This window comes from Ceratotherium simum, chromosome 17 (genome assembly GCF_057802395.1).
Source record: "Ceratotherium simum simum isolate JZ-2026a chromosome 17, ASM5780239v1, whole genome shotgun sequence".
Classification (NCBI taxonomy): Eukaryota; Metazoa; Chordata; class Mammalia; order Perissodactyla; family Rhinocerotidae; genus Ceratotherium; species Ceratotherium simum.
In genome coordinates this window covers 58,930,618-58,945,949 of record NC_141916.1, presented here as the reverse complement: position 1 = coordinate 58,945,949, position 15,332 = coordinate 58,930,618, and the positions used below count along the sequence as shown (strand labels likewise).

Sequence of the window (15,332 nt, the reverse complement as noted above, 5' to 3'; positions counted from 1 at the left end):
CCTTTCATCTCCATTTCTCTCTCAGTCAAAACCTGGTCAGTCTGATTCTTGCTTTCTGACTACTCCCACTATCTTTTGAAGCACAGAACTCTGAATCCACTCTTCTGATAAACCTAAAACTCTTGCCATTTTATGCAACCATAACTAGATTTCTAGACCTCTCTTTCCTGGAGTAAGTTCTATCATGTCAGTTCCTTATTACAGTTCAAGATAATGTTAGTGTCCAATGTTCTATTACATATCTTTGTATTAGTATAAGCATACTGACCTTGAGGTGAGACTGAAGGAAACAGCAAATCCAGGAAGAAAACGTGAAAGAGAAAGTTAGAAGGCATTAATAAGGACAATATTTAGAAATATTATTATTCATAGATACAGACAAAACATAAAGCACAGGATTAGCGAAGGGGAAGGAGACACACAGATTCTGCACAGGCACTAAAAATTAGTAATTTCAGATTTTCAATTCTCAATAACTATTAGATTTGCATATTAGATTACACCATTGTACCTTAATGTAAATTTCTAAAGGAAAAAATTTTGTCTAAAATTTATCATTTCCTCTGGTGGGGGAAAAAAACAATTTCTTAAACACAAAGGAAAAGAAGAGAAGGTTAGCTGCTCCCCTTTTCATTTAGGTTAGCTTAGTTTGTGAAATTGTGATTTCACAACTTTAGTAAGCTTAGTTTTACACACACCCACCTTACAACTCACTACTCCTTCATCCACTCTGCTCCATTTCTTGGATCCAAGTCATCCATGAACAAAAGCAAAAAAACACTGACAGCTTCAGTTATTCTGAAGAATACAGAACTCTAATTTATTTTCCAAATAAATCTGAAATAATTTTCTCAAATGTGAGAACAATCATTATTTTTCTAATTACAACCAATATTTCTCATTCCAAATCTACCAAAATCACCTCAAATGGTGCAATCTAAAAGCAATAATGAAGAATATATGGCTCTATAAACATCAATTCATTTCCAATACTGCTCAACAGTAAGAGATGCAAAGTAGTCATGCTTAATATTCCTACATAGCATGAACCCCTTGTGGTTCATTATTGCTTTTTATAATAACAAGCAGAGGCAGTATTTCCTTTATAAAAATTAATCAATTTCACTGAGATTTAGTATGATCCTTCAAATACTTAGACTTCCAATGGCCAGTGCCATCCAGATTGTCTTCAGGATCTAAATTTTACTTTAAGAATCTATAACAAGATGTTTTCTCTTGAATGCCAGCACCATTTCAATTTGTACTTTAATGTTTTCTAGTGTGTCAGTACTTAAAAAGAGAATTTATAAAAGTCATTTTGAGAATAATGAAAGGTAAGGATGACAACATTTATTATCCCCATTATATAAGATAAGGCGATGAAAAACAGAAACAAAATGACTTCCTCATAATCACACAGTGAGTAAGTGGTAGATCCAGGATAAGAACGTAGGTCTGCTGACATATCACCCAGGCATACTTCAAACATTCTATGATGCTTATAGATTCCTAAAGAGAATCTACAAAAATCCATGGATCTTTGGGATATATAAAACAGTGTAGAATGCAGACAACGTTCAAAGTAAAAGGAGGCCAATCTCTAAAATTATTATTGTTGGTTATGACACAGTAAGTTAGAATAATTTTAGATCAACAATGACACCAACTGAAATCTCCTATAGATTTATATAAGGCTTTATATAAGACACAGATATATCCATGGGGGAAAAAAAGAAGTTTATTCCTGTCAACAGTGAGCAACTTTAAGAACTTTCTTGCCTATCTTACTGTTTGTGAGTCATATTTCACTTTGGCATCAAACTACAGCTCTTGGGAAGTAATTTAGGAGAGAAAAATCTGCATATAGAATAACTATATATGTCTAATGCTTACACTTTTAAGTAAAAATTTAAGGTAACCACTAAACACAAACCCCTATCAAGCCTGAGTAACAAATTATAAGGTGCTGTGCCCACAAGAAACTTTGGAAGGATGACCTAACACAATAGAATACAATAGAATTGACTGTGTAAAACTGTGTAATTTATTCTTCTTTTAAATGAAATCAGTGAAATTCATCAAGGAGGAAGAAGAAAGAAACAAGCAGCTTCCCTGGAAAGCAAGCTGAAGCAAGCAGGATCAGATAAAGAACCAGTCATCTTCAGTTAATAATACTCTGAGCATCTTTCGTTTCCTTTTTTTTTTTTTTTAACACAGCCCATTCTTCCTCAAGCAAGAACACACAACCACCACAGCAGCAGCAAACATTTCTCTTCACTTCAACTACACTAAGAACATATTCTCTGACACTATACTTCATAGACCAAAGACACAGAACCATAAATTTAAAAGTAAGGAAATTCTTCTCTAAGGAACCATTTCCCTCATGAATTGTATACTAGATTATGCCAAAGAGATATAACCTTGATATTAATTTCTATATGGAAGATCTTTGAAGACCTTAAACTGAATATCAATTCAAGCTTTCTTTATGGAAAAATATTTACAAATATGTAGGTTTATATTTTCAGGTTATACTGTGACATTGATGCCTGAATATACTGTGATACTAATATAAAATAATCACAAACATAAAGCCTATTTTCCCAATGAAAAGGTCCAAAATTTTTTCAGGTCAACCTAAATGAATAAACGTTCAAGATACTGGTAAAACAGTCAAATATCTAATTATAATAGTAAATATATTCATTTGGTTACACACCTATTTGAAATGGAATACATGAGAAAATAATGTTAATTTGGAAATACTTTCTTCCACTCCCACATTCATTGAAACAATTTTATTCACTCTCTTTGCAGGCATCTTCAATATTAATTCGCCAAGCATAGAAGATGCACCATTATATATGTATCACTAAGAAAGAAAAAAATTATATCAATTAAATTATACCATGCCATTATTTATACACGTATCTCAGTTTCAGAGATGTTAAAATGTAAAAATAAAAGTTAGAATTGGTACTTCATTGTAACAAGAGGAAAGAGGTTGTCTATACTTTTGTTTACCCAGAAGCTCAAAAACTAATCCCAGTGAATATTAAATTATATAAGAATATTCTATGCCTGTGAATTTACTTATACTTTTCCTTCTGTAAAAGTATATGTACAATTGTGAGCAAATAACAAACACAAAAAAAGAATATAAAAATAATATTTTCAATATAACTAACAAGTATATAACAGACTATTAAATCTACATCTGTTTGATGAAAGGTCTGAGTAGACGGGCAATGGGAGGATAAAACGGAGGAAATGTGGGATGACCGGATAGTGAAATGAGAAAGGAGCTCTGCTCTACGTTTTAATAAATATATTCACTGGGTCCTCGGTAATGTACAGTGAAGGACAGAATGTGATAAATACTATAAGAAAAGTACAAATAAACGAAAGAGACATTACTACGTAAGGGAGGTCAGTAAAGTTTGTTTTTGTTTTCTTTTTCCCCAAGGGGTCAGATTCTCACAAATGAAGAAGGGGAAAAATAATTTTAGTCAAAGAGAAAAGAATAAGAAAAAGTAGATAGAAAAAAAAGCATTCATCTTGGGGGCCGGCCCGGTGGTGCAGCAGTTAAGTGTGCACACTCTACTTTGGCGGCCTGGGGTTTGCAGGTTCAGATCCCGGGCACGCACAGATGCACCGACTGTCAAGCCATGCTGTGGTGGCGTCCCATATAAAGTAGAGGAAGATGGGCAAAGATGTTAGCACAGGGCCAATCTTCCTCAGAAAAAAGAGGAGGATTGGCATCAGATGTTAGCTCAGAGCTGATCTTCCTCACTGAAAAAAAAGCATTCATCTTCTAATTTTGAGGTCCATTTTTTAAGAAAACAGAGTTAATTCTACTAAGACTATGAAACCAAAAATTGGAAATATCATAAACTAGTTTAAGTCTGCCAATACATTTTAGAAGATTTATGAAAAATAGAAACAACTCCATTTTCATTACATAAAATTTCAGATACTAGGAATCTTTAAAAGCAAATCAAAAACTCAAAAAGCCATATCCCTTGAGCCATGAGATTTAAGCCTAGCAACTATCTTCTCTAATTCCTCCAAATACCACCAGAAAAATTTTCTCTTGCACACACACACATGCAAATAACACCCCAGATTAAATGTCACTGCTGACAGGATAGGAAAATGACCTCATTCTTTGTGTTCAAGCTCAGTTCAGTATGTTTATCTTGATCTATGGAAGTACAGACTCCTCTCGCTTACCAAAATGAGGTCAAAAGTTACTGCTTTAGCAGTTCAGACAGTTAATTCAGGAGCTAACTACCCTGAGCCTAAATTCTGAGCAAACTGAGAACACCCCTACTTTAAAAAAAATCAACTAAAGTAGCTCCAAATCTTATGAATAGATCATATACCACTTTTTAAATAAAACCAGTTGTTCATAAATCAGAATGTACTTCCCTTGGAAACAATATTATAAATACAGGTTAGGTTTTCTTGCTAGTTCATAAAATTTAAGTTTAATCATGATTAAAAGTCTACAACTGATAGTTCTAGATGAGGTCTGGAAAAGATGGTTAGCAAAGAAAATAAAATTAACCATCACAAAGTGGAAAAACTAAGTTTCCTCCATTATAACTACTTACAAGATTGGCCCAACAATGCATGTGCGTATATCTACTCATATATATATACACACATACACACATACACACACACACACACACACACGAATGAATAACAAAACTGATCTCTGGTTCTTTGCCTTCTTCAGAGTAGTCATAGTGGCAGTACAATAGCCTGGCTTTCCCTCTCCATTTCCTATCTCTACCGACATCAGAGTTCTAGGACCTGAAATTAGCAGTTTAGGATCCAAAATTACTGAATAGCCTTCCAACCAAATGAGTTCTCAAGCCATTATAATTTAATATTGGTCTAAAAAATTAAAAGACCAGACTTAAGAGTCCACAGTTGAACGAGAAGCCCCTTCTCTATGATAATCCCATATCCTGAGGCACACATTAATTGAGTATGTTAAGTATTACTTCCCAGGAGAGCTCAACCAGCCCTGAATCTGAAACTCATCACTGAAATTTCTAGCTACTGGACAAGCTGTGGAAGAATGCCTCTGCTAGCATCATCTACAAAGGAAACGACAATAGCCGCTCTTTGTTGCAATCTTAGTCTTCTGGGGCCAGAAGTATCTCTTTACTGAGTCCAGACTGACAGAATGGCTAAGAGTCACATATGTGGAAAAACTGGCACCTGGCAGCAAAACAACCCACACGTCAGTTCCAAAGCATCTGTCCTCTAAGAGGGCATTCCAGCGTGTGGGAAAAGCCTTTGGCCTCAGCAAGATCCTCAAGTGAAGAGCCTCTGAATCATCTAGCTGTCTACATCCTCCCCTTGCAGAAGGTGGGCTCATTAATGAAAAGTGAACACACAAGGTTCAAAAGGAGAAAAGGTAGAAGAGACAGATTCTGGAATCCTTCAGCACAACTCTGCTACCACCTACGTACTTATGTGATATAGGACCACTCACGCAGTCCCTCTGGGCCTCAGCCTCCTTATCTGTATCAAAAAAATCTATATAACAACCCTTTCCAAAAACAAACAAGAAAGTCATGATGCAAGAAGGGGTAGCTAAAATTAACAAATATAACTTTTACACAAATTGCATTAAAATTTTGGGGCATCTTGCTTAGAAAGATAGGATCTACCTGACATATAACAAACAAAACACATGAGGCTTACAGAGTTCCTGCAGGAAATCTCCACCCAAAATATGTGCCAGTTTGCTTTTTAGTGTTTCTAATAAAGGACAGAAAAAGAATTGCTCATTGAATTCAAATGGGGTAAGAGTAAAGCCAATATTTCAAAGTGAAACATGACCATTTCTGCCACAATAAAAATTTATTTTTAAAAAATCAAAATATATTCCTTTTTAAATTATTTGCCTGATAAGGGGCAAAAATCTGCTGTGTAATGCCCCTTTCAAAAAGCAAAGGGGTGAGATCTATTCCTGACATTTTGGTGGGCATGGGATGAGAGTAGAAACAAAGGAAGACAGAATTAAAACAAAGGAAAAGCAGGACAGAAACCTGTGTGAACATATCTGAAAATAACAGCATAACAGAATAATTTATGACTGGTTTAACTGGACCCTCAAATTACTGCCTTATTTTAAAAGAATCAAAATGGGCATAGCAAGTGAATCACTCCTGATCTACAGAAGTAATTAAAACAGTGAGGAAGTCATTTTTGGATTCGTAAGGTATTAAGTAGACAAAAGGACCCCAACCTTGGTCAGGGCCCCTAAGCTGCTTCTGTTCTAGCACTTTCAATCCTTATTTGACTTCCCAAAACTTTAAATCTTTCCAAAATGGTTGCTTCTACTATAGAGAAAACAAAAAGAGGAAATAAGTTTGCAAACAGCTATAACAGTTTGAATGCTTTTGGCTGCAAATAACAGAAAATTCTGTTTCAAAATGGCTTAAACCATAAGAAAATGTACTATCTCACATAACAAGAAGTCTAATTTCAGGAATAGTCCCCTAGGGTGCTGGCTCTGCTTCTCTGGTTTTCCTGCCTCTGTCACCCTCTGGATGACTTCATCTTAGGCTGATAGAAGGTCGCTGCAGCAGTTCTAATCATCATATCCGGACGTGATAATGTCCAGAACAAAGTGGCCACCTTTCTTCTGGTAAATCTTCCTTATAAGAAAATCATTTCTCAGAAGCCTCTCTGTAGTTTTCCCCTCAAATCACTTAGGGATTATATGCTCAATGTGTAACTAGTCACTGGAAAAGAAAGTTCTATTACCTTGACTGACTTAAATGAAAAATGATCTACTCCTGGAGCTGGGGGTATAGGAAACTACAAAACTGGGGATTGTGTTAGGATAGAAGAGCAAATGGATGTTTGGTTGGTGTAATACATTCTTAACTCCAAACAAAAAATGGAAAGCAGAAAACTAAAAGCTAAGATAAAGTTAATTTAAAAAGTGGTTCTCAGGGCCAGCCCGGTGGCGTAGCACTTAAGTTCGAGCGCTCCGCTTCGGAGGTCCAGGGTTCGCAGGTTCGGATCCCGGGTACGGACGCACCGCTTGTCAAGCCATGTTGTGGCAGCATCCCATATAAAGTAGAGGAAGATGGGCACAGATGTTAGCCCAGAGCCAATCTTCCTCAGCAAAAAGAGGGGGATTGGCAACGGACATTAGCTCAGGGCTAATCTTCCTCACACATATAAAAAAATGTGCGTCTCAGATCTGTGGTGCTAGGGCTAGGGATGGTAAGAGATTTGCTGCAAAGGGATATGAGAGAACTGTTGGGGGTGAAGGAAATGTGCTATCTCTTGACTGTAGTGGTGGTTACACTGGTGTATACATTTGTCAAATCTCAAACAAAAAGCTTAAAATGGGTACATTTTATTGTATGTAAATTGCACCTCAATGAAGTAGGTTTTTTTAAGGGCTTCTGAGGACTTCTAAAGAAAAGAGCCTCTCCTTGAAGTGTCTGCTCAATCACATTATCAGAAGATCTTTCCTGACCACCCCAAAAATATAGCAACCAGTCACATTCTCACACCCTCTTATCCTGCTTACTCTGCTTTATATTTTCCATGGTATTCATCACCACTTGACATTTACATCTTTAGTTTCTATTGTCCATCTCCTCCCAACTAGATTATAAGCCCTATGAAGGAAGAGATTTTATCTGTTTTGTTCCCTGGTGTGTCCAGAGCCCAGAACAGTAACCAGCAAATAAGAGCCTCCATAAGTAAAAAAATTAATTCACCAAGTAATGAAGAAGGAAAGGGTATATTTTGTGGCAGAGAGGAGAGTAGGTTGTGGAGAGAAAAACCAAACTCACAGATTGGATATTATTTCAAGAGCCTGATAACTATAAATCCTATTAACAAGGGTATTTTTAGAGACACATATTTAAAGGGAGAGTAACCAGGCAAAAGGAATAAGGAATAAAAAAAACTACAAGGTTGTTAAAGATTAAAGGTTTATAAGAAGGTATGTCCTTTCTTCTCATCTTTTAATTCCTCTGCTAAATTGCAAAACACACCCCAAAATGAAATCTACATCCATGAAAATCCCAGTTTTATATTCTCCAAATCAGGAAATATAGTAAATCCACATTTTCTATTCATTATTTAGGTTACACAATAATAGATTCTATTATTCTTTTGATCACTAAAAATTCCTAACTTTGATAAATCAAAGACAATCCTTGATACCTAAATTATATGAAAATCAGAAGATGGCTGCCATTCGCTAAACACTATAAAAGTTTCTAAATGGTATGTTGAATCCAATCTAAATGAACTTCATATTAGAATGACCCGAGGATTTCTGCTGCAAACACCAAATTCTGCAGATTCATTAGTATTTCTGTACTAGAAAAAAGGTAATAAAGCAAATACAAAAGCAAAATTTATGAAGCAAACACAACACATGGCATGGGAGATAATGTTTCCAGCATACTGCCATGACAGGAATATCTGGCTAAAAGGAACGGCATTAGTGAAAGAGAAGACAATTAACAATTCTTTCAGGAGTCTGAAAAGATACTAATATCAGAATTCTATCAGCCTACATTACTAAATATTTTAAACATTATGCCAAAGAAAAGCTATTCATTATGAATCTAAATAGAAACTCTAATATGCTCACTTTAGAAGAGAAATTTCAACTACATTCAGTTCCTGAGGCTAATCTAAACCCATCTACAGACTTATAAAAGGACATTCCAAGCTCTAGTTTTGTTTTTGTTTTGTTTTATTTCCTTAAATTGACCTATAAAGACTATCCAGAACTACCAGGTGATGACTTTCTTGAAGTGTTACCTTCAATAGGCTATAGTTCCCAGTTATTTAATCAAACGCTAGTCTAGATGTTGCTATGAAGGTATTTTGCAGATACAATTAAGCCTCTAATCCATTTAAGTAAAGGAGATTATCCTGGATAATCAGAGTGGGCATAAGTGAATCCTTTGGAAGGCACTAAAAGCAGGGCTTAGGTTTCCCCAGGAAAGAAAAGAAATTCTGCCTGTGGACCAGTTTTGGCCTGTGCCCACAGGAATTCTACCCTGCTGGTGATCTCTTCCTGACAGCTTACCATACAGATTTCAGACTTGCTTAGCCAGCCCCCCACAATCATGCAAGACAATCCCTTGTAATAAATCTGTTTATATGTATATATATCTTCTACTGGTTCTGCCTCTTTGGTTGAACTCTCACTCATATACACCACAGTATGGAATATGATTTTAGAAGTAATACTTCTTAAACTTAATTGGAGAAAATATTTCATATTTGCAGATGTATGGGTGAGCAGACATAATCCTCTTTTTAAAACCGCAGTAGGTCAAGACAGTGGTACAACACTAAATCATCTCCTAACAGAAACTACTGTTGTTCTGTGAGAGTAATGTAAGGGAATATTTGTTTTCCTCAAGACCACAAAAATAGGTCTAGGAATTCTTCATGATTTAATCTAAACCTTTTAATACTGGAGATCCTTACATAAATACTAGGAAACTTGAAAAGAATGCTAAGAATTTTCTTTAGTTCAATGATTATAACAGTCTGCTTTTATTTTTGCAATTAGAAGCTTGCTGAACACTTTTTAGAAATGAATTCTACATCCTGAATTACAGTGGAGCACTACAGTTGCCTCAGTTAAGGGGCTACTACTTAAAGGGCATTCCAGCACAAAAACAATCACATAAAAGATGGGCTAGAAACAAAGACTAAGACAATTATAAACAATATCAGAACCTTACCAGAGAGAATACACACTTTATCCACAAGCAATGTACCTAAGAGGGACAATTCAACTTGATATATAAATGGCTGTTCTTTAATTCTGATCAAGCAAAATTCCCAGCAAGCCCCAGCAGTAGCAAGAGCAGCAACAGCAATTCAGTCTAGTACAGAAGTGTAGCCTTACGGAACACTCACTTTCCCAGGAAGTCCCAAACAAACCCCCCTGACGGTGCAGGGACAGAAACCTGGCGTGGAAGGTACAAACTGCGGGAGACTGACTTTCTGAGAAACAGCATGGCCAAGAGGGAACACACATATGAACACAAAGAGACCAAAACCCCAATGGAATAGGACCATGATAAGACAAATCAAAAGAAAAGTGAAGAAACGCAAACGATAAATTACAGGGAGACAGACACCCACACATAGGAAATAGTGGAATGGCAACACAAGAAGCAAATGGTTAGTAAGAAACACAGCAGCCACACACATGCACCTCAGTACTAAATCTGGGAACAAAAGGCATAATATAATCCTAACTATTTTTGACTATTTATTCTTATTTTAAACTATGTTGCTCAGTAACAAACTACAAAGCCAGTGGCAAAAACGGAATTTTAAAAACTGTTTCGTTCTTTGGTAACCAAGAAACTTTGTCTCAAATCCTAAAACAAAATTACAGTGCTGCACGACCAGAGAACAAACCTGGACAGCGCTTTTTCAACCTTATAAACTATATTCTGTGCAAAGAGTATATCATTTACAACTCTTTCTCAAAATACGAAAAAATAGTGGCTAATAAAAGCTATTTGGTGTGCTTTGGATATCAAATATCGATTTAATCCTATTTCTTAACTCTCATTTAAATCTTGTCCATCTCCCCAAATCAGTATTAGCTCCAAAAATGAATCAAAATGTTTTCAAGCAAGCCGTCTGGAATAGCAAAGCAATAATTTCAATGTAGATTTCTAATATAAGAAATCAAACTGAAAAATGAAACTTTATCAAGGAATTTCTTTTCTGAAATATTGAAATATATTTAGTTGGAAGTCATTAATCCATCAAAAGTATTGTATTTTAAAATCTAGGCACTACTGCTGCTGATGTCAGGCCAACACAAAAGCAAAGAGAGGCATGTATTCATGCAAGTATGTAAGGTGTGTAGGGGTGTGGGGGGGGTGTGTGTGTGTGTTCGGGGGGGAGTAATGCAGTGTAAATATGGATGAAGACATAAAAAAATGCACATAATCTAATCTTGAGGTTCTGGTAGTTTGTTAATTCTGACAAAGAATTTTATCTGTTCATCTTATCCAGAACCAGAAACTATAAATAGAGTTAATATCAAAACAAGAGGAAACGAGTAGGTAAGCAGCCCATGTTATTCACACTTTCAATACAGGGAAGGAGAATTGTTAGGGTTGGACTTCATTGTTTTAGTTTCTTGAAAATCAAAATTCTATGGGTACAGAATAGGAGAAAAGAAACCTTCTAGGGGAAAATATCAAGTCTTAAATTCAAGTAGTCCCCAAATTTAAAACTTAATAAACTTATGAAAGGAGTCTAATACTTCCCTACTTTCAAGAGCATGAAAATAAAATATTCCTAAGAATCAGGCCCCATGGAGCCACCAAGATTAGTGACTTCATTCTGTCACTGACAGTCTCTCTGACTGTTCAGAATACAGGTGATTAATGAAGTTCTACTGAAGAACTGTTTCTATGCATCTGTGAATTTACGTTAAATATATGGTGTAAAAGAAGAGGTCAAGAGGCATATGCTCAATCTTCAGTATAAAACATCCTAATAAGAAAAAAGAGGACAAAGAAAATTCCAAGAGAGCTGTCTGACTGGATCTGTTCAAACGCAGCTCATTTAGATGAATTCAAAGTCAGAGCTCCGTAAAAATCAAATCCAAGTCTCCTAAATTGTCCTCAAAATGTCCCTCGACCTTCTAAATTTGACCTATGCACTGATGTAATAGCCTGCTTCTCTACAATACAAACTGTGAAAAGTCTAAAAATTCATAATCCAAAAGAGTATGAGCTCAACAAAAAAAGACTAAACCTATGAAAAAATATTAATTCCTTGAACTTGGGGCTCATTTGCTCTTTAGATAGACAGATAAATAAAGAGCAAGCAGCTATTTGTACTCTCTTGATTAGCTGGTAGAAAACTTTAGTTTCTTAATCAATGAATACTTTCTGTCTTTCCAATCAATGATGCTGAAGTCCATAGTTGCCCAATTTATTCCCATTCTGTGTTGCCTTTTAGAGACTGCAACAATGAAATTACACTGACTCAGGATAACAAGTAGATGGGGCCAGCCTGGTGGCGCAAGTGGTTAAGTGCACATGTTCCGCTGCAGCGGCCAGGGGTTCGCCGGTTCGGATCCCGGGCACGCACCAACGCGCTGCTTGTCAAGCCATGCTGTGGTGGTATCCCATTTAAAGTGGAGAAAGATGGGCATGGATGTTAGTCCAGGGCCAGTCTTCCTCAGCAAAAAGAGGAGGATTGGCAGATGTTAGCTCAGGGCCCATCCTCCTCACAAAAAAAAAAAAAAAAAAAGAATAGCAAGTAGATAATAAAGTAACATCAACCACTCAAGAATCTAAATTCAAAGAAGCAGATATATTGAAAGAGTATGCCCCCCAAAATACATAGTTTTAAAACCATAACTTTAACATTTCTAACATAGTGCCCATTCAGCTTCCCTTTCCCTACCTTTCCAACTCAGCGATCTTCTTATCTTTATCATTCTTCTCATTTTCCACCTCCTTCAAGATTTCCAAAAGGCGGTCAACTTCTGCCTGGGCCTTGCTAGATTCATCTTTGTACCTGGCAATCTCTCTCTCCAATTGCTGTATTCGGTCACTCATCTCTGGACTGGCTCTGGCTTCCAATGTTGCCTCATGTGCCTATAAAGAAAAGTGTTCAAATTCTATCAGATAAACATACAATGGCAGAAGGCAAACCACGTCCCAAAGAACTATATATATTCCAATTTAAATAGAGTATTATCAAAAATCTAATAAGCTAGTCTTCAATTTATAAGGTTTTTCTCTGTTTAAATACTACATAGACAAAATATTAGTAATAAATGAAGAAATAATTATCTTAGATCCTGAATGAATTAGTTATTTTAAAATAGTACATCTCTGAATATTTATTAGGCCCAAAACCATCATAAGCCAAGAGATGCTTCAGAGTCTAGTGAGATGTACTAACAAGCCATCAGACTACTATTGATCTCTCCAAGATAATGTCAGAAGGCAACATCAGGGGGCAGCCCAGTGGCGTAGCGGTTAGGTTCACACACTCCACTTCGGTGGCCCAGGGTTCACAGGCTCGGATCCTGGGCACAGACCGACGCACCGCTTATCAAGCCATGCTGTGGTGGCGTCCCATATAAAGTAGAGGAAGATGGGCACGGATGTTAGCCCAGGGCCAATCTTCCTCAGCAAAAAGAGGAGGATTGGCAACAGATGTTAGTTCAGGGCTAATCTTCCACACACACACACAAAAAAGGCATCACCAGAGATTTACTGCTGATCTTACCATAGCCAGTACCAATGCTGAGATCTAATTTCCACTTGAGCCTTACTTCCCTTCCCTTCTCCTATATACTGCTTTACCAAGCATGTATGAATCATATGGCCTTGAGCACCTAGAATCATATACAGTCATGCATCACTCAGTGACAGGGATACATTCTGAGAAATTTGTCGTCAGGTGCTTTTGTCATTCTGTGAACATCACAGAGTGTACCTACACAAACCTAGATGGTATAGCCTACTACAAACCTAGGCTATATGGTACTAATCTTAGGGGACTACCACTGTACACGTGGTCTGTCAACTGAAACAGCATTATGCGGCGCTGTGGCGTATGACTGTAGATACTGCAAGCGTGATGCCATAACAATGGACTTAGGTTAAGAAAATGGCTATCACCACATAGGTACCTTCCTAAGGCAAGGATTCAGAATTGTTCAAGATAACACAAGACGAGGTCAGAAATCAACAATCACATTTAGAACCGAGAAACGATTTTTTATTCAGGATCCTGTTGCAATGGCAACGAACACCTTCAATGTGTTTTAGAATACAAAGCAGTTTCAAGAAATAAAAACCAATTTTCAAGTCTTCAATTTTCCTCCTGAATCTCTAAAGCCATGCGCGTATAATGTATTTAATCAGAAGGTAAAGGTTAAGATATTTTATTTTCCCTTATTCAACAGACAACAAAACACACTTAGTCCCTTAAAATGGTTTGAAAAAATATTAAAGGGGTAAATATATATTCTTAGGAAATACTTTGGAAAGCTCTGAGGCAAAATACCTTGAGTAAAAGACAAATGTTTCTATAAAATGGGCTAAACCCTTTGTCAAAGCAACAGCTGTACTTTTAAGATTAAGTCCTTTACCAATATCTTTTGTGACAGGTTTAATCAGTTGTGAAAATTCACAATTACTAACAGTCGCCTTTAAAGGAGATTCTATTGGCAGACGTATTTTAATGTGTTAGCAAAATTCTGCCCTTAAGTGGTGTAGTTAAAAGCCACAACAAAGTAAAAGCAAGGGGAAAGAGAGGCAGCCCTGAGTGAATTAACTCACTACGCATAAAACAAAGCAAAAGCGACAGAAATGCGAACATTTACCAAAGTTTGGGGGAGAATTTTGGTCTCACAGAAACTTTCCCACTTTGTATCTACCTCAAGATACTTTAGAAAAGAATCATTAAAAAAGAAAAACTCTAGAGTTCCTATTCAAGGAAAGGAGAGATGAGAAGGTCAAGTGTATTCATTTTTCTATAGGGCAGTAAAAAATCACTTGTGCCAAATACAGAAAAAACATCAACAAGGACTTTATGGCACCACTTTGTCAGGTCACTGACTGGCTTGGATGGGTGGCTTAACACTATTTCAGGATGCTAAAGGGAAAGAAGAGTCAAGGAGAAAAGAACGAAAAAAAGTAGAAGGAGATGGTATGAGAATAGAACAAGCAAGAAAAACATAAGTAAAAGTAAAAAATATGGTTAAAAAAAACTCTACTAAAAAAAATCAGAGTCTATTTCTTTCCAGAGGAGGGAAAAAAAAATTTATTAGCATTTTTAAAAATTCCAATAATACAAAAGTTGAATTTCAATGCTTTCCTCAATAATTCTGAGGTTATTATTTCATGCTGAAGATACAAAATACCAAAATACAGGCATAGGGTAAAAATTTTTAAGCTATAAATAGGTCAAAAATGATTTCAATTTATCATTATCTCAAGACCAGTCATTTCCTACTCCAAACAAAACAGAGAAGAAAATTCAATGATAAGCACAGCCTTTTGAATAAATATATATTAGAACACCAACTTTACACCAGTTATGGTTCTTAGCAAGAAGAAAATATGCCAAATATTACTTCAGGTAAACCTATAAATAAACTATAAAGCAAAAAAGACTGCTAATATAGTAGACAAAGATAACAAAATTCTAGGCCTAAGAAGCTACCAAGAATTAAAATTTTAGTGAATAAAAAACCAACTGACAATATTTGTCCAGCTGTTTTTTTTAATTGAGATATAATTGACATA

The 15,332-nt window shown here is 36.1% G+C and overlaps 1 protein-coding gene across 14 annotated transcripts in view; it reads right to left on the bottom strand.

Annotated features, from left to right (window-relative positions):
- The window catches only part of ERC1 (ELKS/RAB6-interacting/CAST family member 1), a 567,884-nt gene that overhangs the window by 355,215 nt on the left and 197,337 nt on the right, over positions 1-15,332 (bottom strand). For all 14 annotated transcript variants that reach the window (XM_087442948.1, XM_087442946.1, XM_014793927.2 and 11 more), the window contains one exon: positions 12,472-12,665. In XM_087442948.1, coding sequence (XP_087299074.1) covers positions 12,472-12,665 — 194 coding nt within the window. The remainder of the gene's footprint in view (positions 1-12,471; positions 12,666-15,332) is intronic.